General features: G+C 35.7%; 1 protein-coding gene across 3 annotated transcripts in view; it reads right to left on the reverse strand.

Moving 5' to 3' along the window:
- Nucleotides 1-1,889: 1,889 nt before the first annotated feature.
- LOC136831479 (C-type lectin domain family 2 member L-like) overlaps nt 1,890-27,472 on the reverse strand; it is a 291,313-nt gene continuing 265,730 nt past the window's right edge. The window contains exons 3-6 of one of the 3 annotated variants that reach the window (XM_067091978.1): nt 21,476-21,628; nt 18,137-18,285; nt 13,466-13,687; nt 1,890-4,730 (exon numbers count right to left, since the gene is read on the reverse strand). In XM_067091978.1, coding sequence (XP_066948079.1) covers nt 4,410-4,730; nt 13,466-13,687; nt 18,137-18,285; nt 21,476-21,628 — 845 coding nt within the window. In that variant the 3' untranslated portion in view covers nt 1,890-4,409. Of the gene's footprint in view, nt 5,863-13,465; nt 13,688-18,136; nt 18,286-21,475; nt 21,629-27,472 lie in introns of all 3 variants that reach the window. The other 2 variants (XM_067091977.1, XM_067091979.1) reach the window with 2 other exon arrangements.

Raw genomic sequence — 27,472 nt, forward strand, 5'->3', positions numbered from 1 at the left:
AGTCGAATAAGGATGACCACGGCTGCACATAACAAGTAATAGCATCAGGTATTCCGTGGAACTGAAATGTAGGAATAAAACTATGAAAGGTCTTGCAACACTTTTTTACTTCCTATGTATGTATATATATATATATATATATATATATATATATATATATATATATATATATATATATATATATATATATATATATATAAGAATAAGCAAAATTTAGATGTCAGATTTAAAAAGCAACCCTCAAAAACCCATCATAACAAAAGCAGACAGACAACAAGCTACGCAAAAAAAAAAAAAAAAAAAAAAATAGCAAACAGAGCAACCTTGTAATTACTAAAAACAATATCATTATCATTATCTTTCCCCCCATTAATCAAAAGCACACGACTTTCTCAGGCCACAACAGATCACCGAGAAAGGTACAAAGTGGTGCTTAAAGAGAAGACAGTTTGAAATTTGTAAATTACATTTCCAAATGCAGCGGACGAGTCGCGTGAAATTCTGATTGTCTTTACATTCATTGTAGTTCATTGTACAGTAACGGTAAATAAATTATTGCTCTAGCGTTATGGGATCATTGCATCCGGAAATTCATTGTTGCAAAGCTAGCTCGTTCTCACACTTTTAATGACATTTATTTAGCAGTCAACCGGTGGGATGTCACCAAAATCAGAGAAAGAGAGAGAAGTTTATTATCTACGACTAACCATTTTTGATTTCAGAGCTACTGTTAAGTCTAATAATTTAAGAATCAACATGGAGTTACAAAGTATCGAAGAGACAAGAAGAAATCAAACAGGAAATAAAGAGTGTAACACACCAAAATATAAAAGACTGGTAAGAATATGTTACAAATGTAGGATCGGCCTAGCCATGAACGGAAAAGTGACAGAAAAAAAATCTTCCATAAGTTGTAAAGAAAGACAAAATATGTCAAGTTACTGAAACAAAATATTATTAATGGGTAGAACTTCCTCATGGCTAACAACCTACTTTTCATCAGGTGATTTCCTGACCTTCTGAGATAAGGGGAAAAATTTTAAAACTGTAATAACTGTTTTCAACTTCTCAAGTATACAAATAAGCGGGGAAAAAATGACACTTTGCATGGAATATAAAATGAAACTGTAAGAAACTTACCGGAAATCAACCTCAACTATCTGGAAATATGAAGACGTGACAAAAGGAACATAGCTATATTGTAAATAGGAAAATATACCGCAACTATAATGTGGAATGTCTATCTAAACCCTCACGCAAACCACAGAAAGAGACGGACAAATAAACAACCCAAATTCAGACAGTTATAGGAGTCAAAGTAGGGTCATGTTAAATTCGTCATACGAGTGATTAGCTGAACACGTTAAAAAAAAGAGAGAGAGAGAGACGTTAAAAAAAAAACAAAGTGAATCGAGATTGTTATGAAAGTCTAAGGAAGAACCCGTTTAAAACGGCATTTGTTTTTCTACAACAGGATAAATTTAAGGTACTTAATATCAACAGACGCACTCTACGGGTAAAACCGAAACCTAAAAGATCACCTTGTTCTTTACCGACAGCAGGTATCAGCTATATTTACTATTTGTGTTTAGCTTTGCGTTATCTGCATCTAAATGACATAAAAATGATAATGAAGACAAACTCTAAAAAGCAGAGTAATGAGTATGCACAGGCAAAACTTTTAACACTCTTAAGCATTTTGTAATAATTTTTGCCAACACAACTTCAGTGCTCTACTTTTCCAGGGTACTCTTACTTTGCACAATACTAAATATGACTGTTCACCATAATAATAATAATAATAATAATAATAATAATAATAATAATAATAATAATAATAATAATAATGTTATCAAATACCAAAATACCTGAAACAAGCACTTTCCACAAGAAAATTCCGACACAGTCGTACAGTCTTCATATACTATTCAAATTATGCCCGGGGCCTTATGATTGCACCCTTAGAAAAATTAACATACTTTACACCTTTTTTTTTTCATAAACATCTTACTCTCTTTAATGTCACAGTACCATACATTGAAAAAACAGAGAATATTCAATAAAATCTTAAATCATTACAATTAACTCCCTTAAAGGGTAGCAAACTAGCTCATGGGAAACATGAATCATAAGACTAAGAATCAAAAAATATTTAGAATGAATTATGAAATTGATAAATGAATATATTCAATAAAGAAAGACGTATTACTATGAACAATATAACTGAGCTTTCAAGCTTAATGAACGATAGTGATAAAAGAAATACTAATCCAAAGATTATCATGCCGGAAATACTCTGAAGAAATAAGTTCAATAATTAATTAATCAAACAAAATCACTGGACATGTAGTCAACATGAGCTCAAAATAACGTAGTTCAAAAGTAACAAGTTTATGACAAAGGACACGCGTAAGTCAATATGAAAGCAAGACGGACCATTTGTTACTCAGACGTAAGGACAAAAACATGGTGTTAGTTTCAGAACAACGCTTTCATTTTATTTTTTTCATATATTATGTGGTGGACAATTTGACAAACATTTCTCATATCAACGGCCTTATCTTATAATAGGTTTATTGCTGTGCAGTGTACTAACTCTTATCCTCACTGATCACATTTACACACGGGAGAGTGTGCGAAAATATTAATAGTGAAATTTTAATATATATATGTATATATATATGCATATATATACATACATATATATATTTATATAAATTTATACAGTATATCAGTATACGCGAGTCAAAGCCATATATACACACACCTACATTTTCATACAGAGGTAAGATAGACAATATGGGATAAAGCAATTTTTTCGAAGACAGTTCCTGTTTTAATTTCATGCAGTAGGATGAACTACCAGATAAATCGCGCAAAAAAAGAAAGAATCTGGGATAACAGGACCTAAGACCTCAATAAAAATCTGAAAAAAATATTAATTTTTCACTTTTGGGATTAACCCACCAATTTTTATTACAGAGAACGAAAAGTGAGGAAATTTGTCTTTATTGGGTGAGAACTGTTTCTAAAATAAGAATAAAGCAGGTACAAAAAAGTGGACTAAAGTGACGTACATATAAGGATCAATCTGAAAAAAGAGTTAAAATTCCAGTCTCCATTTCGGCGAGTGTCAGAAAAAAAATAGTAGTTTTCAAAAAACCGTTTGATTTATTTTTACTCGATTTTGGCTGGCTTGAAAGCACTGCAAGAGAAAGGTCTGTCTGATTAAGAGAGCATGATAAAAATAAAAAACTGCAACACACAGAAATGACATTTGATGACGCTGAAAGTCATGTGCGTACATATCACAGATACAGTGTTTTTCATTCCATTGAATCATTGACTTATTTTTTTGCATCGTTCTTCACACCAAATGACAAGGTTAAATGCTACTCATGATAAACTTTATCATAAAAAATCTCACAACCCATTCAAAATATAGTTGATTATATTTGCACGGTCAATTGTATGTAGTTTCATGACTATAAAAATGTGAACAACATCTAACAATACTGAGGCTGATCGTTTCAGTTCTATAATAAAAATTTCATCATAATTATTCGAGAGTTTTTAAAGACTTGTTGAGCTTCTGTTAATCCTCAAACAAAAAAATGAAAACAAACATTTCCCCTTTTAAATGTTGACTTCAAACGTAATCTCCGGAGAACAACAAGTAAACAACCATTCAAAAACAGTGATCGTAGTGATGATAATCATAATGATATGTTCGTTTGTGGCGTCACTTTGTGAATTGGGGGAATTCAAGGCACGTAGAGTCGGCATTCATATTTCAAACTGTGGGAGTTTCCACCATAAGTTTGTTTTCTTCATTTTTTAATCAGGCAAAATTATCACATTTTTTTTAACTACCAATTACAATCGATATCTTATCATTTTGACTTTAAAATTTTTGTATCACAGTTCAATTGCATTCAAGAATAATATATTCTTAAGATTTTGTTCTTAGTTTGATTTGATCTTCTCTGCAACATAACTGTAAGATTTAGCAAAGGGTCATCCTTAATTTAACCCGATAACAAGTCTGGTGTTTTCTGCAAAAATATCTTATAGAGGCTGACTTATCCTACCCAGTCAGCAAACTTCTTGATTATTATCTACTCCAAGAACAAGCAGTCTGACACCCGCTAGCATTTTGTTTTCTATCTATAATAGTATTAAGTGTAAAGACTCTTAAAAAATTACTTATGACTACTAACGATCTGTGTTCTATATTCTTAATTTCATAACTCAGTCACTTAAAAGTACAATACTCTTTTGAACGATCATTACATAACCGCATCCTGCAAGCAGTCCTGATTGCACTTCTATCGCCGAACGTCTCACAAAATGTCCTCTACAGCTACGAATGATTGACCTCAGAACTACAAAATGTCTACGTCACACAATCACTCGAGAGTCTTCGGCGACAGGAGGAGTTCCAGGTGCTCCTGAGACTGCGTGTGGTCTTCGTGGGGGATGGTCGCTAGGGATGGGGACGTGGGCACGGACGCCGGGACCACGTGGACTACAGGCCCGCTTCCCGCGTCTTCTACGGGGCTCACCTGCCGGTTCCCGGAGTTGCCGGGGGCGTCTTGCCTCGCGGTTTTCGTGGGAGTGGCGTCTCCCACGACGGGCCAAGACACCTTCGGCGGCATGGCAGAGGCATCCGACACGTCCTCGTCGCTCTCGAAGTGTCCGTAGCCGTAGTTGACGAGACCCTCGTCCACCTGCAGTGAGATGGAGGACCACAGTCACCCAAAACTAAACACCACCACTACAGCTACAGCAGTCTCTACTGATCTCGTTCAAGTGTCGTCAATCACACTGACAACCTCTGCAGAGGACGTCACAAATAATAATAATAATAAAAAAAACAGTCATCTGGAACAGGGAACAAGGCCGGACACTTGAACATGTGCACTACTCACTACTTATTTTATAAATATCTGATGGTAACTAAGGGAGTTTGCACGTGTCTAATGGCGCAACTGCTTCGCATCAAATGATTTCAGTTTAAGTTTATTAGAACTACGGGTAGTTTATAATTTGGTAAGGCACATTAAAGGATGGATTAGTTGTGGGTACAAGACCATTCAAAGCGATTCAAGAGTCTGTCTTTTTACACAAGTAAGTACTCTTAAACTACCACGAAACAACACTTATAAAACATTTAGCCGGTCGTTTGGCAAATTATATACAGCTTTTTGGGGGAAATATTCGATTCCTGAAATAACTAAAAGAAGGGAATGAAAATTTGACCCCAACAGCACTGTTTGCAGGTGGGGACAACTTGCTGCTGAAAACATTGGGCTGGATGTGTCATAAAATTAACGAACGAAGTTTAGGAACTCTAACGCCAAATGGTCAAAAGCCACTTCGCAGGAAGCGGCATCCAGTTCTCGAATAAGATAATGTTGTTGAGATTAAATCAGTCCGGACGTATATTTAAGCAACGAATGCTGAGCAAGAATTCCTTATGGCCTTTGCCAAGAAGAGCTCCAAGCCATATACAAATTAAAAAAATAGAGCAACTGTGCACGACTACTGTATGGTAATGCAAGAAATGAAAGTAACATTTGAATGGTCTAGCTGGGATGCAAAAGCGTCCAAAGTCGTACAAAAAAATAAGCTCAGTCGATCGGCCGATGCACAAATCTGATGGTCTAGAACAAATCCCAACTCTGTTGGTTAAAGGGTGACGTTCTTTTGGCCGGTATTGCTATCTTTAATTTTGTGATGATGGTGATTGTAGGTGATTGGTGTTGAGAGTGGTGGTAATTTTGGGGGGCTTTAGTCAGCCGGGCTGACCCTAGATCCTCCAGGAGACCCAGAGAACCCGGGGTTGTCCAAACCGGCATCCTGTGGAGGGAAGAAGGGAGGTGATAATGAAGGAGCATGCTTTCTACTGCTACTACTAATACAACTACTATTGTTACTATTATCCATTCCATTACATCCTAGTTACTGCTGCTTCACTAAAGTACACAAATTGTAAGCCTCATCTTGTTTGCATTGCCACATGCCTGGTTATAAGCTGCTTTCTATTCATCTCTATTATTTTTCCTCCGAAAAACGCAGTACTCATGTTCTTCACAAAATTTAGCATGGGTGAACCTAAACTAATGCCAGTATTCTCGAATGAGAATAACCTTACGTTTTTAAAAGAAAATGCTGAATACTTAAACAGTCAGAAATAATAAATGAAAAATGCAGCCGTAAAGACCATAATTTAACGTTTATGAAGAACATGAAGACCGGTCGTATTACTTTCTATACATTTTAATTGCTGGAACCTAACATTTATTTATACAGCATGCTAGGTTGTTAAAGCTACGTTTGATTATCATCTTCAAGCTGAAATGGCCACATAATCAGCTTTTAACAATATAGAAAAAAAAACAATAGTCTAGGTTTCAAAACTACAGTTTGGACTAATCACCATCAGATTTCAATGTATGGCATCAGGCTGACATTACACTGGGTTAGTTATTCGATTCACTAAATACTATTTACTCATTATTATGATTTTATGAAATTTAGTCTGTCATGCTAAGCACTGGGGCACTTTCAGCCATCCTGCGCTTATGGCAGTGAGAAGAGGGAGTTAGAGTGGTTGGACAGCAAAATTGAGGTAAGGAAGCGGGAACAGAGGTAAAGAAAAGGGCTGAAAAGCGAATGCAGCTAGGAGCCGAAAGGACGCTGCAAGCACCTTTAACTAGGCTCAGGTTGATAAACATCTGCCTTTATGTTGAAAATTTGACTGCCTTTAACTGTAGTCAAATGACTCATCGAAAGGCCAAAAGAATGTTGACAATTGAGAATATCATAATTTCATTTTCTATAAAACAGAATAGGAGTATTCATCAATACTAATGGCTGATACAACGCATTTCTAATATTTTTATTAAAAAGGTAATCTACGATAAAAAAAATATGTGGTCATGCAATAGTGGTTTATCGACATTATACTGGCGATAATAATTAGTCATGCAAATGCAAGGATCAAGCATGAAATTTACCAATCCATTATGTGGTAACAATAATATATATATATATATATATATATATATATATATATATATATATATATATATATATATATATATATATATATATATATATATATATATATATATATATATATATATATATATGTATATATGTATAATACACAAACATATATATGTTATATATACATACAAACCTATACATATCAATTCTATTATAATTTCCCTAACTCCTCATCTCATACCAATTAGATAACTAAGATTCCTCTTAACAGCGATAATAATTATTATCCTTTTTATAACAAACTTCGGCAAACGCACTAAACACATACACATACACACAAACACATACATGCCTTCTTTCTCATGAATCATTTCTTTGTAAAGTAAATGTACCAAAGGTCCTATATTCATGTAATAGATAAAACAAAAAGTATTCGTACTCTCGCAAATTGGTTTATATCTTTACGAGCAATAAACTAGAACGTAACCAGTGGTTTCATACATTAAATACGAATCATAACGTGCACGGATGAGCAATGTCTATCCATTTTTCTTTTTCTGTCCAAATGAAAATGTCGCTGTCTCATGGGGAGGCTAAACTTGAATGCTTTGTTTTTACTAACCAATTTCTGTTGATATTTTACGCGATATTACTGATACTCTTCGGTGACCTTGCCGTTATCATGTTATTGTTTTGCTATGTTAAATCAAATCTCCACTGCAACGGCAGCTTCATCTGCTGATATTATCACTACTACATGAATTTATTACTTATAATGCGAAATCTGCTGCACATATATAATATATATATAGTGTGTATATATATATATATATATATATATATATATATATATATATATATATATATATATATATATATATATATATATATATATATATATATATATGAGTGAGTTTGTGTGTTAGAGAGAGAGAGAGAGAGAGAGAGAGAGAGAGAGAGAGTTACTACTAATAAATCACCTCACGTTTTCTAATTATCAGACATAAAGAACGTATTTACAATAAAATAAACTTAATTTTGTTAAGGAAGGTTAACCAGGATTCTTCTTGAACTTGGGACGATTCGTCAGATAATTTATATTTCTATTGCAATGAGACGATCACCATTCAATTAAACATATAACTAAACTCTATGGATTCCGACGCATGAGTATGTAGAACAATATCATTAATAAAAATTTTCACAAAAATACAAATGCCATACTACTTCAAGATATTTTATTTTTGAGAATAAAGCTTTCAGGAGAATATTTGGATAGAGTTAAAAAATGATATCATATAGGAAATTACGGAAGTTCTATAGGTAGATGAGAAAATGATGAAAGGATTAATGAGATGGTTTGGACATGTCCTTCGAACAACCCAAGAAACAATGGCAACGTTGACAAAGGAGGCTGGAGATGAGTGGAGATTCATGGAAGATAAAGCACAGGAAAGACATGAGTAACGGAATTTCACTGAGGCCCTTTGCGTCACACGGTTTTAAGACAACGATGTTAATGACGATTTTTTTAAAATTAATCCTTTCCACGGAAGTGCAGCAATAAAATCCCGGTGCGCGAAATTTTATTAATCTTAAATTTTTGCAATAAATCAAGAAAGTGGCTATAAAACCTCAGTGAAGGCCAGCATTTCATCCGGTTCACTCTCCGACGTGAGTTAATAAAAAAAAATTCTTATGTTTTTCATTTCATTTTTCTAACAGAAACCACATTTATCAGAAATTTTACGAACATTTTCCAATAACTGTCATTTTAATACTCTCATTTCTTTCCTTCCAGAAAATGAAAGGGAATAAAGCTCATTATCCCATCTTTCAAGAAAAGAAATGGAAAGCACTGGTTAATCCTCAATAACTGTTTTCTATAAATAAACTTTCATTGTCTTTTACTTGAAGTGCATACACAATTTTCGTGATTTCTTTAAATAAACCCAACCTCATTCTTCCACTTCATTTTACTTGGTAACGATCTATGTTTTTTTCGTTTTGAATATTTTACAAAACTGTTCTGATAATTATCAGTCTTATTATCATAAACATGCAGATTTCATTCGTTTGTCGTAATGGTTATTCTCAAGGGCAAAGCATTCCTAAATACGATTTAATTTCCTTTCTTGATCAAAGGTAACCCCTAGTTAATTACATTAATTTTCATTCTATTGTACCATCGTCAGTATCATTATTATTATTATTACCATCATTATATCTTTAATCCATTAATTCTCTCATCCCTTTCTTTAAAGACGCCTGACGTAATGAAACTCCTATCAGCTGAATTTCCTTTGTTAACGCGTTAAGGAAACTTCTCTCTCCTAAAAGAAATATTCATATTTTCCTTACTGTTTCGTAAGAAAATGGATTATCATAACGTCACCCTCATAAACCAACTGCCTAAGTAATTTTTCATTGATTTTTGGATTTTTGCCTAAATCAAATCTCCAATATGTAGCGCACCTACTGGTATACTTGCCTAAGTCAGATGTAGAAAGTAAGTGGAATAAATTTCCCAAAAAGCTTTCTGTCTAAGTCACTCAGTGACTTAGGCATTATTATCACTATTCCTAAGTCATGATTGTGACTTGGGCAAATTATTAAATTAAAATAGTTTAACCAGACCACTGAGCTGACTAATCAGCTCTTATAGGGCTGGCCCGGAGGATTAGGATGAAATGCCAGGTCTAGGCCATAGGCCTAGAACTGGGACCAAACAGGTCATTCGCATGATGATGAATAAATGAAAATGAAGTTTAAAAGAAAAAAACTGTATAACAAATATGCTTTACTCTGAAACGCATGTATACAATAAATACATTTGCTCGTTTCCATGCATACAAAAAAAATTAAAGATTAAAAATAAAATAAAATTTCATAAAAATCAAAAATTAAAATTCAGAATTACAATTTTTTTTTTAAATGCCCTACAGGCTTCTGTATTTTCATTGTTTACTTGGATTTATATTTTGTCCATCAAGTTACACTTTTTAATGAAAGATAAAATTGGGATGACTGAAAATGTATAAGATTCTGATAAAATTTCCCCCATTGATTTATTTCCAAAGGTTGATACTCGCTGTTGATTATATTTTGGACAGTCGCACAGCACACAAAAAAATGACTTAGGCAGTTAGTTTATGAGGGTGACGATAACAAAATTCAATGTTATAGTCTCCCTCTCTACGTCATTTCAATGAACATTTAACGACTCATTGCATCTTTTTCAATGCATTATTCCCAAGAACACTCGTGATTTAATGGCTGATTCCGACGAACGTTCAACACATCGTTTGGTCCAGGCCTTTACCTAAGCCAGATCTCAGACTTCTTAGGCATTCCTAATGCTCTTCGTCTTTCTACTTCTACTTCCGTACCTACTACTTTTCTGACCAAATGTTCCTCGCCCCTTAACATGATCAAAGGACTATTTCAACTTTTTTTTTTTTTTATACGTTCATTTTTTTCATCAACTTCCAACTCCACATCATCTGTGTGTGTGTGTGTGTGTGTGTGCTCAGTCCCAAACATTCTTCATTACTTAACTCACTCCGCTAAAAACGTCCGGGCTGTCATCGAAAACTTCCGATTCTGAGTTTTTTTTTTTTTTCTAAAAAAACACACACACACACAAACAAGAAAAGAGCTCGGGGCAACTTTCCTGCTTTCTTTTTTTACGTTGTCTTAGAAAAACGCGACATTACCGAGTGGATTGGAGAGAGAGAGAGAGAGAGAGAGAGAGAGAGAGAGAGAGAGAGAGAGAGAGAGCGGAGGGTGGATTTCACGAGGACAAACAAGCGCAATTTGTTTGTCTTAGAATCTTTAACTTTTCGCTCATTTCGCTCTACTTACTGTTGCTCTTTCTAGGTTCATATTCCCATCTTTATCATTCTGTCTGAACGGCTCCCACTTGCATTCCACTAACAAGGAAAATACAATCCGTATTCCAGCTCTCTGTTATTCTAAATAACTGGATTCCGACTCTCCTTTTCATTCCACGTAATTGGATTCCTATTTCCATCTTCATTCTAAGAAACATCCCATTTTCTGTCATTCCATATGAACGAATTTCAGTTTTCAGTATAACTTTTATGCTAGTCCCTGATTTGTCTACATTTTTCTTATGCCTTTATTTTCTCATTTCATCCGTTTCCAAAGTCTTGAATTCAACCTCATCCTCACTAATTTGATTTATCCTTGTTTTATTCTATACAACCAAAACCAACTTCCCTTGTATTCTACTCATAACAATTTCAGCTAATTAGTTCCTTTACCCTAATTAAGCGTATTCTGTATTATTTTCTTAATTCTAATTCAGCGCATGTCTGTTTGCGCTCAATCAGTTAAGCACACTGAATTCTACTCTCTTCATTCTTAGCGGGATCTCAGACGTTTTTGCTACAATAAACCCAATTCATTTCGAGACGAAAGTCTACTTGATAACTTGATTTAATTTCAAGCTTTTTCAGTATAAATAAGGACATTTTCGTTTTACATTTACCATGAAATTCTCTCCAGGTTGACCAAATCAAGGAATAAATATTGATATCCAACCATCCTTTAATCGAGTTTAAAGGAAATTTTAGAAAAAAGACTCGGTAAATAAAATACAACGTTGAAAAGGTTAAAAAAAATTAAATATGAAATACTGAAGTGACAGAAATGATCAACATTTGTTTTTGACTTTTTATAGAAGCCGAAAGCAAGACAAACTGGGCTGCAAAAAATCAAGCTGTAAAACGAGTGATTTTAAACGGATTAAAAAGAACACAAATTAAGGCAGTGAATTCCAGACTCCGGAGTCAAACACAATGAAAGACTGATCAAACCTGTCGACCCTTTTCTGGTTCCCGACTTCCATTCGATATTTTCCGCGCATTTTGTTCATATAATTTCTTTTTTTTCGTTTCATATCGTCTGTTAATTTATTCTTTCATACGCGCGTTACACTGCTACTGCCGTGAGCAAGGAAGAGAAACAGTTTTCCTTCATTTTGGTTAATCTTTGCTTAAAAAGCATCGTCTTCTGTGCTCTTCGCGCTAAATGAAAGAAATGCTTCTTGCTTATGTATTTTTGCTAACTTTCCGTTATTATGACATCTTAAAACATAACCCCGTTATTTCCAGCCAAAAATTAAATGTACGCTAATATATTTCCACGCTAAACATTTTTCGACGGTAAAATCTTCGCATTCCAAATTTTCCTTCGCCTCCACCTTTACCTCCCCCTCCTTTTTGTCAATTATGATTATTAAGGATAGCTGCTCTTTTTACTCCGTTCCATCATCTCATACATCCAATAATCGATGAGCTTCAAAGCCCTCGCACTTTCCTTGCATTTGTTATCGCGCTGACATTTTCAATTAATTACTTTCGCTAACCCTTTCCCCCTCTACTTTATACATTTTGCATCATCGCTGTCTCATTCATTTTAACTATTGTTTACTCTGCGCCAGTGCATAATAAGTGGTTCCTTCAATTCGGACCTCTTTAAATTCGTCGCTTCTGAATTTCCCCTCGCTTCGTCCCGGGCACTCAATGTTTTGCCCAGCCCTCGTCGCTTTCTCTCTCCTTATTCCTTTTTTCTCTCATTACCGTTACTTTCCTCTTACTTTTTTTTTATATCTGCACACGTCCATCAATCTTTTCTCTCTCTCTCTCTCTCTCTCTCTCTCTCTCTCTCTCTTCTCTCTCTCTCTCTCTCTCTCTCTAACCTGATAAGGTAATTTCCTTCTACCTACTCTCCTGGGTCATGTCGCTTTCTGGACAGATCTTTTGTCTTGTACTCAACGCTTTTTCATACCTGACGGATCTTGTCATAAACACTACGGCAAAGACTCTCCCTCCCCCCCCTCTCTCTCTCTCTCTCTCTCTCTCTCTCTCTCTCTCTCTCTTCAAGTTGATGTATTTACTCGTTAATGGACGACAACACCCTCACGTCTTTTATCATTTCTTCCTTGCACATTATTTCTCGGTAAATGTTTGCAAACAAGCTACTTCCTCCGTCTCCCCACGACAAATGAACCGTTTTTCATTAGCAACTCTCTGACCTTTCTCACCCTAGTTTCAACCAGACTTCCTGCCTAATTTATGTACTTGAATTACACATCACATCTTTAGCGAAGTACCTGAACATTTTTAACAAGCTCTCTCTTGTACACAGGCTCCTTTCACTCTCCACCATGCGCTCATTAAAATCTCTAGAATAATATCTTCAATGTCTCTCGTTATAAAGCTGACCTCCAAAATATCCAAACTCAAACAAAAAACCAACACATTCTTCTCCCAAGAAATCTATACCTCAGTCATGTAAGGACAAAAATTGCGCTCTCACTTCATTCGTAAACAGTTCGTAATCAAACTCCTACAAAGAACATATCTCTGCCTTCCCTCCCCCCCCACAAAAAAAAACCCTCCTCTCTCCCTCATTCCTTCCTTACCTGTCGATCATCGTCGTCGTTGAGCACCTCTGGGTTGTTCTCCAAGAACTCCCTTCTCCTGACGCAGACCTCGACGCTCAGCAGCAGAAGCACCACCCCGCAGAAGATGACGACGGGGCCCACTAGCATGAAGGGGTTGTAGGTCGGGACGTACTCACAGATGACAAAGGCCATCCCCTTGTCATCGCACGGGGACACCATCCACTCGCCTGACTCCTCGATCTGAAATACGTCCAGTCTTAAGCAGCGAAGTATTTCAATTATTACTCCAAGAAAATTGTGTTATTAGGAATGGAGAATATTGTTTACCAGGCAATAAATGCTAACAGTCACTGGCAATGGAGAGTGGCAGTCGCTAAGCAATAAATGCTAGCAGTCCTTAGCAATGGAGGATATCAAGTGCTTGGCAATGAAAGCTATAAGGCAATGGAAAGGGAGAATATCGCTTACCTGGCAATTAAAACTATAAAAAAATTAGCAAAAGTTAATATCGAAAACTAGGAAATGTAAAATAGCATTCGCTGAATTAATGAAGGATATTATCGTGGCCTGGAAATGAGGATTATCGATTATCCATTAAAGAAAAACTATTAATTCCCTGGCAATATCTGACTACCAATCATTGACTACTCAGCCATTATTAATACAGCAAAGCATACCTATTATCAGTCATTGGAAGTTATCTGTTGGCACATGAGTGTATAAGTTCTACTGGGAACTTAAAACTTTAAGTCACTTGTTATAGAAAATATCAATAGCCTGAAGCCTCAGGTCATTGTTAGAGAAAGTATCAATAACCGGGCAATAAACATGAAAAGTCACTAGCAATGGTGGGTATCAGTTCTTAGTTACTGAAAGTCATCAGTAATTCCAGATGCCTGTAACTCATTGAGAATTGTGTATCGATTATGGTTCACAGATAGTTATCAATCACTGGCAAAAAAAAACAGTATTTACAGATAATTAATGTAACTGTTTACAACTTAGTTAAAAGCTACCATCACTAAGAAAAACAGTCCCCTGGCAATGGCAATGGGCAATAATTATCAGTCAATGAAAAGTACTTATCACTGATAAAGAACGGATCAAACATTGGTATAGATTGGGTACTGCTTACTGGTCACTCAAAGGAATCTGTATCAGTTAGAGGTCAGCAGTCATTACTAGCGAAAAGTAACGGTTATCACTTTTCGAAAACCATCAAATTTTGGCAATTACAACTCTTAGTCACGGTTACGTAGGGTATCGAAATTCGGTTATTGAAAACCATCTGTAACAAGCACAAAAAGTACACAGGAATTGGCAATGGGAGACTACCAATAACTGGCCCCAGATAACTGCGAATCAGGCAGAGGAAGGTGTCGCTCAGGGGCACTGAACGTTATCGATAATTGGCCACTGAAAACTTTCAGAAATTAGCAAAGGATAATGTCAGCCATGAGAAATGGAATTTATTAGCCACTGACAACCGGGCACTTCAATTATCAGACTCTGGAAGTTATCAGAGCTAAAGGTGCGTCCAAGCTATTCGTCGATAGCATTCAAAAACAAACAGTTGAAAACGTCCACACGATTCTTTGCGATGGAGAAACATGTCTGCCAATAAAACACAACCTGTCGGGAACTTGTCTATTTGTAATTGTTTGTGACATAAAACAAACAGGTTGTGAAAACACGCCAAAATGACCTTAAGATAAGTCATTAGGAGAACGATTTGTTTGTCAAATGACGGATAATCAACTTGTGTGTGAGGTGAAACACAACCTGTTTGTTTGTGATAAGTTGTCCACTTGTATTCAAAATGTTTATGATAATAAATCGTTAACTTGTATTAACCTATCTGTGATGTGTGTGTGTGATAAGTTGTCTTGTATTCAACCTGTTTGTGATTGTTTGATAAGTTGTCCACTTGTAGACATGTCTGTGATAAGTTGCAATAAGTTGCCACTTGTATTCAACCTGTTTGTGATGTGTGTGATGGTTGTCCACTTGTATTCAACCTGTTTTGTAGATAAGTTGTCCACTTGTATTCAAAATGTTTGTGATGTGTGTGTGATAAGTCATTAGCTTGTATTCAACCTATTTGTGATGTGTGTGTGGGATAAGTTATCCACTTGTTTCAACTTGTTTGTGAGGTGCGCATGATAAGTTATCCACTTGTATTCAACCTGTTTGTGATGTGTTGTGATAAGTTGTCCACATGTATTCAAAATGTTTATGATGTGTGCATATAAATCATTAGCTTGAATTAACCTATCTGTGATGTGTGTGTGTGTGTGTGTGTGTGAGATAAGTTGTCCACTTGTATTCAACCTGTTTGTGATGTGTGCATGATAAGTTGTCCACTTGTAGACAACCTGTCTGTGATGTGTGTGCAATAAGTTGTCCACTTGTATTCAACCTGTTTGTGATGTGTGTGATAAGGTTGTCCACTTGTATTCAACCTGTTTGTAATGTGCGTACAATAAGTTGTCCACTTGTATTCAACCTGTTTGTGATGTGTTTGACAAGTTGTCCACTTGTATTCAACCTGTTTGTGATGAGTGTGATAAGTTGTCCACTTGTATTTAATCTGTCTGTGATGTGTGCGTGATAAGTTGTCCACTTGTATTCAACCTGTTTGTGATGTGTGTGATAAGTTGTCCACTTGTATTCAACCTGTTCGTGATGTGTGCATGGTAAATCGTTAACTTGTATTCAACCTGTTTGTGATGTGTGTGTGATAAGTTGTCCACGTGCATTCAACCTGTTTGTGATATGTGCGTGAAAAGTTGTCGACATGTGCTGATGAAATGTTTTTTGTAAGAAGGCCAACAGTCACTAGCTCTATGGTCATCTGAATGAGAGCCATGGCAAAAAAAAAAAAGAAAATAAGGAGCAGAGAAGCCTGTTGCCATTGCAAATGCTATAGAGTATTGATTATCAGTCCCCGGAAGTCATCAAAACTGCATTACAACTACTTGATTATGCGGTGTGTACTAAAGGTTAGTAATAATCTATTTTTTTATTTTGTTTCCTCGGAAAGCCAGAAATTTGAGGGAAGCGTTCAGTCCCTTCTGAAAAACAAAAATCAGATACTTGTTTTTGCAAAGCTGCAAAACAAAGAAAAAAAATACTCGTCATCCATTGTCATTAAAGGTGGGAGAAAGTTCTTCCGGGCTATTAGCTTTTTCAGGAAAAAAATGGTCCAGTGGCCAAATGTATTTTTGTTAGGGAAGGGAGGAAAAAGGCTTTTATGGATGTTAACAGCTGCGAAACTAAGAAATGTGCTTTTTCTCTCTTACTTTTTATTTTCCTTTCATTTTTTCCTCTAGCTTAAAGGTGTGAAAACCAGACTGAAAGTGTGGATCCCAAATACCTTTGAAGTAAAAAGTAGAATGCTATAAACAGCCTGAACGCCCCATTTCCGGAGTACCTCCAAAAACTTAATTCGAAAATACAAAAAAAAAGATGAAAAAACTGAATGGGAAAATGCGCATTACATTAGGAAACATTAAAATCTATAGCAACACGTCAGACTTCCATATTAGGATAAAAAATTGAAGAAAAATACAACACAAAAAATTACCTCATCACCAAAAAATGTTCGCACCGTCTAAATAATATTTGTTCGTATTCATTCATGCATACATATACATCATACAACATATATATATATATATATATATATATATATATATATATATATATATATATATATATATATATATATAATATATATATATATATATATATAAATAATGTTCGAACTGCTGCATACAGTTGATCATACATTTCTGAGAGAAGTGTTCGAAAGCTAATCTTAGATTTAATTACACGCGTATCCATTTTTCTGTGAAACAACATTCTTTTCCTTTTATTAATTTTCAAGTTCAATCGGAAAAACACCTCAGTCTATTTTTTTTTTTTTACTCTGAAGGGGCAGTCAATCATCATTTCTGTTACTCGTTCGATATAAAAATAACTTCGACCAACTTTTAATTTTTCCTTTTGTTTTTACCAAACCAGGGCGTCCATTTTCTTCAAGTCCCATTAACGCTGAGTTGAGAAAAGGCTGAATTGGCAAAAAAAGGATATAATTGCTTTTCAATGCAACTTTCTCTCAGACTAAAGTTTCTAGAGTCTCCCGTTCATATGAATCAAAATTTAACTTCCTTTGCAGAATGCTAGATAAATTCTGTAATTACTTCATTTTCGTAGAAAATTTACTGTCATTTCATCATATTTTTTCCTGCAAAGATCCTTCACAATGACGTGAATTCCTAACAAAGAAATAAAATATACATCTTTGCGACTGTAATGTAGGATAAAGTCTGTTATAAAAATTAGACTACTAAAAAAATTATTCAGAATTTTGTAAAATACTAAAATCCACAATTTTGGAATTTTCGGTTTATTATCAGAATTTTGATTTGAATTTTTCATAATTCTGAGGCTGTTACAAATTATTTCTCTTAATGATAGTATGTTCTACATTAAAGTCGCAAAGATGTACATTTTATTTCTTTATTAGGAATTTTAATAAAGTCATAGTGAAAGATCTTTGCAGGAAAAAATATGATGAAATCACCATAATGATGACCGTTTTCTTGATGTTTTACCTCCAACACAACAACTCATCAAAACTACCATTATTACTAATAACAGTCAATCCTTAACTCCTTAACTCACCACTCCGCATTCCTTGGCCAACGCCACGGTGTCCATGGCCAGGGAGATCTCACCCTGGGTGAAGTTCAGCTTGGAGCCGCTGACCCACACGAAACTCGAGTCGCCCTTCTTCCTGTTGAGGCCCAACCAGCTCCGGCCTTGCATCTTGCCTGAAATGAGGTGGCCGTGATAAACTTCGCCATTTTCCTGTCTTATTTATGCTGAAAGGGTGGCCCTCCTAAAGACCTGACTGCAAAATATTTGATAAGCAGCGTCATTCTTATCATTTCCTTGCCTAAATTTAGTGCTGATTGTCCATTCTTCATTCGCTCGTATTTCAGCGTCGTTCGCCGATTTATCTGATAAATAGTTTTCATGAATGTACTTTCTATCTGGAATATACAAACATGCATAACTGTACGTTACTTAATATACATACACGCAAGTCAAGATGAACGCAGTCACACACACAATATATAAATATATATATATATATATATATATATATATATATATATATATATATATATATATATATATATATATATATATATACATACACACATATATAAAGTATATATATAATGTACACTATATAATATATATATATGTATATATATACATATACAAATATTATACAGTACATACAAATATACATATACTGTATATATTATATATATACACGTATGTATATACATACATATAAATACACACACACACATATATACACACACACACACATATGTGTGTGTGTATATATATATATATATATATATATATATATATATATATATATATATATATATATATATATATATATATATATATATAACAGATAGATACTACCTGTACGCTAGTATGTAAGAATACTTTTATAAATGGACCTACGAGCAAAAATAACCTACCGCTGCACTAAACGCCTTATGAAAAAATGCACAAGCAAAAATACCTTTCTCTCTCTCTAAAAACTAACAAATATAAAAGGCAGAGGATCGTTGTAAGTCACAACTATAACATCCTTATCAACTTGCAAAACACATTCATGAAGCCAATTTACATGTATTTTTTGAAAGCTCATCTCCATCTCTTCTTTCGAATAGCTACTCCCTCACGTTTTTAACGAGGGTATTTATACCCAAGTTACCCTTATTATCTCCGTCACCGACGATAAACGAGGAGGTCATGTTTTCATCCGTGTCTGTGTGCGTCTGCCTGTGTTGTAAAGTTATTATTATTATTATTATTATTATTATTATTATTATTATTATTATTATTATTATTATTATTATTATCTGAAGGGAGTAGACCCTCTTTTAAACAGGTCGTATTAAAAAGGATGGCTGTATTATGCGAATTTATCTTATATAGTGTCTTTTCTATCTTCCTTATGATTCGCTTTTCGGGCTCAGCGATGTTAGTCAGCGACTGGCCGATATTCATGTTGGAAATGGATAGTGTGCGGAATGCGGGAAGTCTTTTATTCCGCACACTATCCTTTTCCAACATGAATATCGGCCAGTCGCTGACTAACATCGCTGAGCCCGAAAAGCGAATCATAAGGAAGATAGAAAAGACACTATATAAGATAAATTCGCATAATACAGCCATCCTTTTTAATGTTATTATTATTACTATTATTCAGAAGATGTACCCTATTCATATGGAACAAGCCCATGGTGTTCATTCGAAAGAAGTAACAGAAGGTAATGCTAAATACAGAAAGAGGAGATCAGTTATTAGAAAAACAGATAAACTACCAAACAAATAAATAAATACATCAAATTGTAAGTTATCTCTAGAAAAGATGAACTGATACTGACCAAATTTCGTGAACTCATTCATTGTGCGACCACCCTCTTCAGATGGTTCAGTTTTGGGGGATATGAATAGAGATATAATGATTTGTAGCCGTGAAAGCCATCTTGGCAATTATCCTGTACATGGGTATTTTTGCATTCAAATCTTCAAACTGCTTACGGAGGGAGATACTACCTAGCTTGGTGCATGCTGACTTTTCCTTCAAGAATACTAATAGTTACTTTAGTACACCTGCTAACAGAGAAAGAAGACTTGTCGTTCCCCTTTGAGTTTAAAAGATAGGCTCTATGAAGTTATCTAAACAATCCAACGCACTATATTCTTTTCTGCCTTCCCAAATTTCATTCCGTGAAAATGAAACGAAAATATTATGCTTCTTTACAAACGTTCTGATGGTTTTTCTTTTATTTTCATTTAAAAACTGACACAAACCAATATTTTTCTTCATCTTACAAAAAAAGCATATTTAGTTTTGCAAACAATAAGACTTTTAAAAAAGGGTGTTTTATCAGTTAATTTTTAAATCATAAGTTACTTCTTTTAAAAACAACAAAAATGCCCTTTTCTTTACACTTCTTGTGACTGTCATATTATTTTGATAATTCCTGAATGAAATAGCCCTTTATTCTTTCAGCACTAACTACAGAATTCGGAAATCTCAGAAAGAGTTTCAGGATTTGAATATTATAATCCTCCAGAAATCACGTTCAAGTTTAGATTCCTTTGACACACGGGCGTACACACACACACACACACACACACACATATACATATATATAATGTATATATATATATATATATATATATATATATATATATATATATATATATATATATATGTATATACATATAAATAAAGATACCTCGAAAATGGGTCCAGCCCTTAGGGTTTGGGGATTACTTCGTCGAAAACTCTCGAATGCAGATTGCAATTATCAAAGCTTAGAGAATTACCTCATCGAGGCTCTTCCCTTCTTGGATTCCAACTCTTAAGCTTTGGGGGAGTCGGTCATTACATGCACATGTTAATGAAAACAATGATGCCAGATCTGACTCGGGAATTGGGCATGAGAGAGAGAGAGAGAGAGAGAGAGAGAGAGAGAGAGAGAGAGAGAGAGTTAAGTATACCTTAGTTTAACCACACCACTGAGCTGATTAACAGCTCTCCTAGGGCTGGCCCGAAGGATTAGATTTATTTTACGTGGCTAAGAACCAACTGCTTACCTAGCAACGGGACCTACAGCTTATTGTGGAATCCGAACCACATTATACCGAGAAATGAATTTCTATGACCAGAAATAAATTCCTCTAAATCTTCATTGGCCGGTCGGAGACTCGAACGCGGGCCCAGCAGAGTGCTAGCCGAGATCTATACCGACCCGTCCAACGAGGAACTGAGAGAGAGAGAGAGAGAGAGAGAGAGAGAGAGAGACGGAACGCGGGCCCCGCAGAGTGCTAGCCGAGAACTATACCGACCCGTCCAACGAGGAACTGAGAGAGAGAGAGAGAGAGAGAGAGAGAGAGAGAGAGAGACGGACTCACCCACGACGAAGGACTCCTCTTGAGACGAATGGAGGTCCAGCAGGTCGGTTCCCTGGTCCTCACAATATTCCTTGCCGCTCTCCCACGAGGCGTTGTGTTGGGCGAAGTAGTAGCATGACCCGGCTCCGGAGACCCAGTCGAAGGGACACTGACCTGAGGGTGGAAACAAGAAAGAATGTCGGTATAGTCATTGAAGAAGTCATCGTGATTCCTTTTACAGTTAATAAAAGAGGTATGGACCGGGACTTAAAGTAACATCACGTTCCAGTTCTAGGTATTTTGACCTGAAAGGTGCACATAAGGCTTCTGTAGATCTGAAAATCTATTGGTCTTGCCTAAGAGGTTGCAAAAAAAAAAGTTGTTTTATCGTCACTCTGACGAGGGAGTTTCGCGGATTTTGTTTTTTTACTGCAAGTGTAGGCACTTTGACATCAAAGTCGCCTTGGGGTTGTTAGTGGTATGGGAAGAGTAAGCACATTCTCGCGAAATTTCCAACTTGCCCTGGAGGTTATTTTTGGTACTGAAAATATGAATGTGCATAGTTTATCATCTAGATAATGCTATATACGCATTATACAGTGAACACGAGTAAATAAATAAATCCACAAATGCATAATTGCGTGTGCATTTCGTGTATATATACTTTTTCACTTTACACTTTTTCCTCTTGAGAGATGGTACTAGAATGGTACAGCATTGTAATTCATGTGCAATTCTTTAGAGATGACGTCGCTACCCCCAAGTTTTTTTCTTAAGCCTAGCAAACGCTGATACCCATTTAAACCCGTGTGTGCTTTTGGGTGGTATCAAACGTGAGTCTAAAGTTAAACTGACAAATTCTGTAGTTACACAACATCCCTTTCTAATATGCAAATACAGACACGTTCTATCAGTTTGTACCCTATCTTACACATGATTAATGTGGCAACTACTCAATCGTAATTATCTCAAGGAAATGCATTTACACATTACATCTCAGCTGGATAAATCTCTCTTTCTCTCAGGGGCATAACAAAATGAGCTACACCTCAAGAGCTTCGTTTCATGTGAACACACTCATCCACCCAGTCTCAATTAGATAAAATCTCTTCTTCGCCCTCTGTCTCTGTTTCTCCGTCTCTCTCTCTCTCTCTCTCTCTCTGAGGCATAAGTGAATAATTTGCGCTAATGCTCACTCATCAAACAGCGACCGCAGAAAAGCAAACTAATTTGGGCGCCGTGTGATCCAAGGACCCGAGAGAGAGACCCACACGCACACACACACATCATCCTCATCCCTTTAAATTCGCCTGAAGACGCCACTGTTCTCTTTCTTACATAATTGCCTTTGAATACTAAGGATGCCTTTTTTTTAGCATGTGACACGAACCTGTAATAACTGTCAATATTTTTGTGCATGAGAGAACGTACAGTTCATCTGACGTTTCCAAATAATAAATTACGAGAATAAAGCTAAAAAACGAATATTTCATGGATTCTAAATCATTCTTATTTAAATCACATAAACACACACTAAAAAAAGTGAACGCATATTTCACTGACTATTCACACGTATAGCATATTAACCTTATCGAAATCATATCGGTACCGGGTATATCGACACTTATCACTTTTACTAAAAATGTGTTCTAAATTAGTATTTCCTAAATAATCAGGACTAACTGACATACGTGGCAATTCGTCACCGGATTTTTCTTTTCTCAGATCTACTGTCTTCCATTCTTCCAAACAACTAATTTTAACAGCAGTTTTATGATCGAAATTCTCCTCTTCTGCCTAAGAATTAACGACGAGAAAACTTACGTATGAATATGACACGTCTTTCGGACAATCAAAGAACGTCTATAAAAAAATCTTGAATACAGATTCAAATCTAAGGTAAAGACAATATGAGAGGCTAAGATCCAGAGGAAATCTTGGAATGATGAGAAGGAAAGGCCTTCGAAAACATTAAAGATGAGCAAAACCAAATGGAACTATACTAAACGAGTGAAAGAAGAAAAGAGGTCCCATTAAGGAAGTCAACAGATCACACCAAATGCTTTTAATCCAACGAAAATAAAAAGACAACAGGACTCATTTACCTGGCGCTCCCAAATGGGCTTCTTGTGTCGCACAAGATGTGGCTAATTACGTTGCCTTTTTTCTTTAAGACTGCGGAGTGCTCAGTGTTTAGTTTACTGCGTTTGCTCGAATAAAGGCAGGTATATGAATGGCATGGTTCAGGAATATTATAATATATGGTTAGGAAATATATATATATATATATATATATATATATATAAGTATATATATATATATATATATATATATATATATATATATATATATATATATATATATATATATATATATATATATATATATATATATATAAATATCACAAAATCATAAGAAGGCAAGTGAAAACTGGGACTTCGAACAAGTACCTTCGTAGTTTATTCTACATATGCAAGTTCACACTGAGTACAACAGAAGTTGACAGAGCTTTATATACAAAAACAGAAGGGGGGCAGGGTTACAGTTTGTTAATCTGGGCAATATGTTCTTTAAACAAAAAGATATTGGATATATATATAAATGGATATTTATGTATTTTGTTTAAAGAACATGCTGCCCAGATTAACAAACTGTAACCCTGCCCCGCTTCTGTTCTTGCAAATAAAGCTCTGTCAACTTCTTTGTATCTAGTGTGAACTTGAAAATGTAGAATAAACTACAAAGTACTTTGTTCAAAGTCCCGGTTTCACTCACCTTCTTATGTGGACTTTGAGATATATATATATATATATATATATATATATATATATATATATATATATATATATATATAATATATATATATATATATATATATATATATATATATATATATATATATATATATATATATATATATATATATATTATATGCTTCCCACAAAGCCTTAGTAACACAGGCGAATGAAGAAACTCACGACCCCAAATATTATCTTAGGGGTTTATATTACCTATGCTTGGAGCATTTGTAAGTTGTTGAATTTCGGGATAGGATCTGAACAATCTTTCAATTATTTTCGAGGAAAATTTAAGAACCCAGCTTATGTGAACTCAGCAAAACATAACTGAGCTCCCAACATCCTATGGAAGTGAGTGGCTGAATACTTCAAAAAATATTAAATAAATGAAGAACAAACAGATAACACGTTCTGAAGGGTACTGAACTAAGCTCTGTTAAGGAATCCTCATAGAGTTATTCTCTCAAAATCAGAGATGACAGACGAAGGAAAGCTGGCTCCCAGAATGTCTGAGCAAATACACATCGAGCGCGAGCGACCAATATCATCATGGCCCGCGCTCCCCATCATTTCTCTCTCTCTCTCTCTCTCTCTCTCTCTCTCTCTCTCCCGTATTACCGGAGGTCATATTTGCATATGATTTTCCCGAATAAATGGATCCCACTCATTCGGTCGAGTAGATTGCATTAACTTATTCCAAAACGATCTTGATTTTAATCAACCGGCGGATTTTCCATCTCCCTTTCTATTACCCCTCGAATAATCAGCTGATCCTTTATTTACTCGCGAGCTTCCCTTTGAAACTATCCCTCTCGTCCCTCCTTTATTCTCCATTAGCACTTCCTTTCATTAATTCTCTCATTTCTCACCCTATTCTCTGCGAGAAGCGTTTTGGCGGCACAGCGTATTAGATGACTGGAGCCGCCACTCCTCGTGACCCTGTTTCGTGGGGGGAAAAATGTCGTGATATGAGGGGGACAAAATGATATTTTCAGTCTTTTTTACACAGGTATGTATAGTTTGCCATATCCTTCTCGTCCTAATGCTTTTAATAAACAAGATGTTTCTTGTATTTACATCCTATTCCTCAATAAACAATCACTTCATATCCTTCACCTTGCTTGTGAAGTTTTGTACCGTCACAGTCGATGGATTAGGATCTGATTAAGATAGCGAAACAGAATAGACGGAAACATAATCTAATTTCTTTTCAGAAAGGCAAGAAAACTATAATTATGCACAGGGGCAATAAACTACCATCTTTAAACCCTTCCTATATTAAGTAAATAAATTATTTTCGGCATTTTTGGAAATATAATTTCTCTTTTCTTAATATTAGGCAGAATTGCCATTTCATTAACCGCTGGAGGAAGGTTGGATGACCTTTAACCTAGTCTCAGAACCTTTATATAATTACTAACGGTTGTGTTTATGATCACTATCAGCACGCCATTATTTTGTTTCATAGCTTGAATTTCAAATGAAATAGCAGGGCCTAATAATTACTGCAGGGATGTCAGTTTAGGATCTTGAACAGTATAAAACTATGATTGGCCATCAAACTAGATAAATCAGCATTATTTCCACGCTACCTCCCTTGCCTACGTCCATTCTATTTCTAATATTTATCTATTTGTTTGTCTGCACACGCGTTTCACACAGGAGAACACACACATATACACACACACACAACTGGGGGTAGAGTGGGCAGGTCTGAAAGGGGGGCGGGGGGCCCGCAGCCTGTACTTGTCAGTCACTACGCCCCGCTGGCCTGACAAAACAGGTCATAACGTGTTCCGGAGGGAGACCAGAGCCACGGGGGAGGCAGTGGGATTGCCTCCGAAATCCACCAGCGCATTTAGGAGCGATCCTTCGCTCAATCCCTCCTCCTCTTCATCGGCTCTTGCAGCCCTTGCCTTCCGTAATCCCCTGGAACGACGTATTCCCTTAAGCGGGGGAACACTAATCGAATGTAATGTTGCGTCACTCCCCTATCTCCCCCCTGCCCCCTCTTCCCCCAACACAGCCAAGAGGGATAGAGCGAGCGCATATCTCGGCTTTCATAGTTAATGCATTGATAATACCACAGAGCTGATCCTCGGAGCCACCGCTGGAACTTCCATTATAATGATCATGATGATGATGATGATGTTACAAGACGATAGTTGGAAGGTATACATAATTATCGTCATTACTGCTACCATCAATATTAGTTTCATTTTGATTATGTCGAATACTGAGACTGATATAATGAACATTCGATCGGTAGGAATACACGGCTATTACAATACGATTAAAATTAATAAACAGTCGCTGTAAAAAACCCAAAGCATTTGATGATTAAATGCCTACACGGAAGGCTAACCAGCATGTCGACCTTTACACATACAGCAACAATCACATCTTCTCCTGATTCCCTATCTTTCTTCGTCCCAGTACAGTAACTGCCAATCTTAGACAATTCACACCCTTTACAGAGCTCAAACTACTTCCTTCTCTATGCCTATCCTCAGATTCATCTCACGCCTCATTCTTCAGTCATTCGTAACGTTTACTCCTCATCACGCAAGTAAAGTCAGTCACTTTCCTTCTTTATCCAATAAGGAAATCAACTACCTTACCTTCCCGGCTTCTTTTTGTCCTCACATCTTTACTGTTACTCACATCCAGTTTCATCGAACACTTTCAAACTCTTTCCTCAGTTTCTGCAACTCCTCTTTGCATCACTCATCAGCACTCTCATCTACTACATCAGTCGCATTACACAAACCTTTCTCTTATTCTAATTTTCGTTATTGCTGAAATATGAATGTTGAATTGCAACAATGACCTAATATAACATTGTCTGACATTTACGTTTATATTGCAAAGGCCATTCTCTCATGTACGGAAAATGTGATGACATCAACCCCATCTACGCTTTTACATTTTCAAATTCACTTTCATCCGAAACATTTCAAATCAATCTTAAACTGCTGCTAAAATACCTACTTTTAAGGCAATTTACACAATTTTCTCTGTGGCCAGTCCTATGAGAGCTGAAAGTCAGCTCAGTGGTCTGGTTAAACTACTCTAATGATATAATAAAATAATAAACAATTTTCTCACGACGTTCCTCTAAATCTAAATGTGCTTCCCGCACTTTATGCAACTCTATAACACCTATTTCTCTGGAAACATCCTTTTAAATTTAATTTCGACTTTCCTCAAAATGTGATGA

This window comes from Macrobrachium rosenbergii, chromosome 48 (genome assembly GCF_040412425.1).
Source record: "Macrobrachium rosenbergii isolate ZJJX-2024 chromosome 48, ASM4041242v1, whole genome shotgun sequence".
NCBI lineage: Eukaryota > Metazoa > Arthropoda > Malacostraca > Decapoda > Palaemonidae > Macrobrachium > Macrobrachium rosenbergii.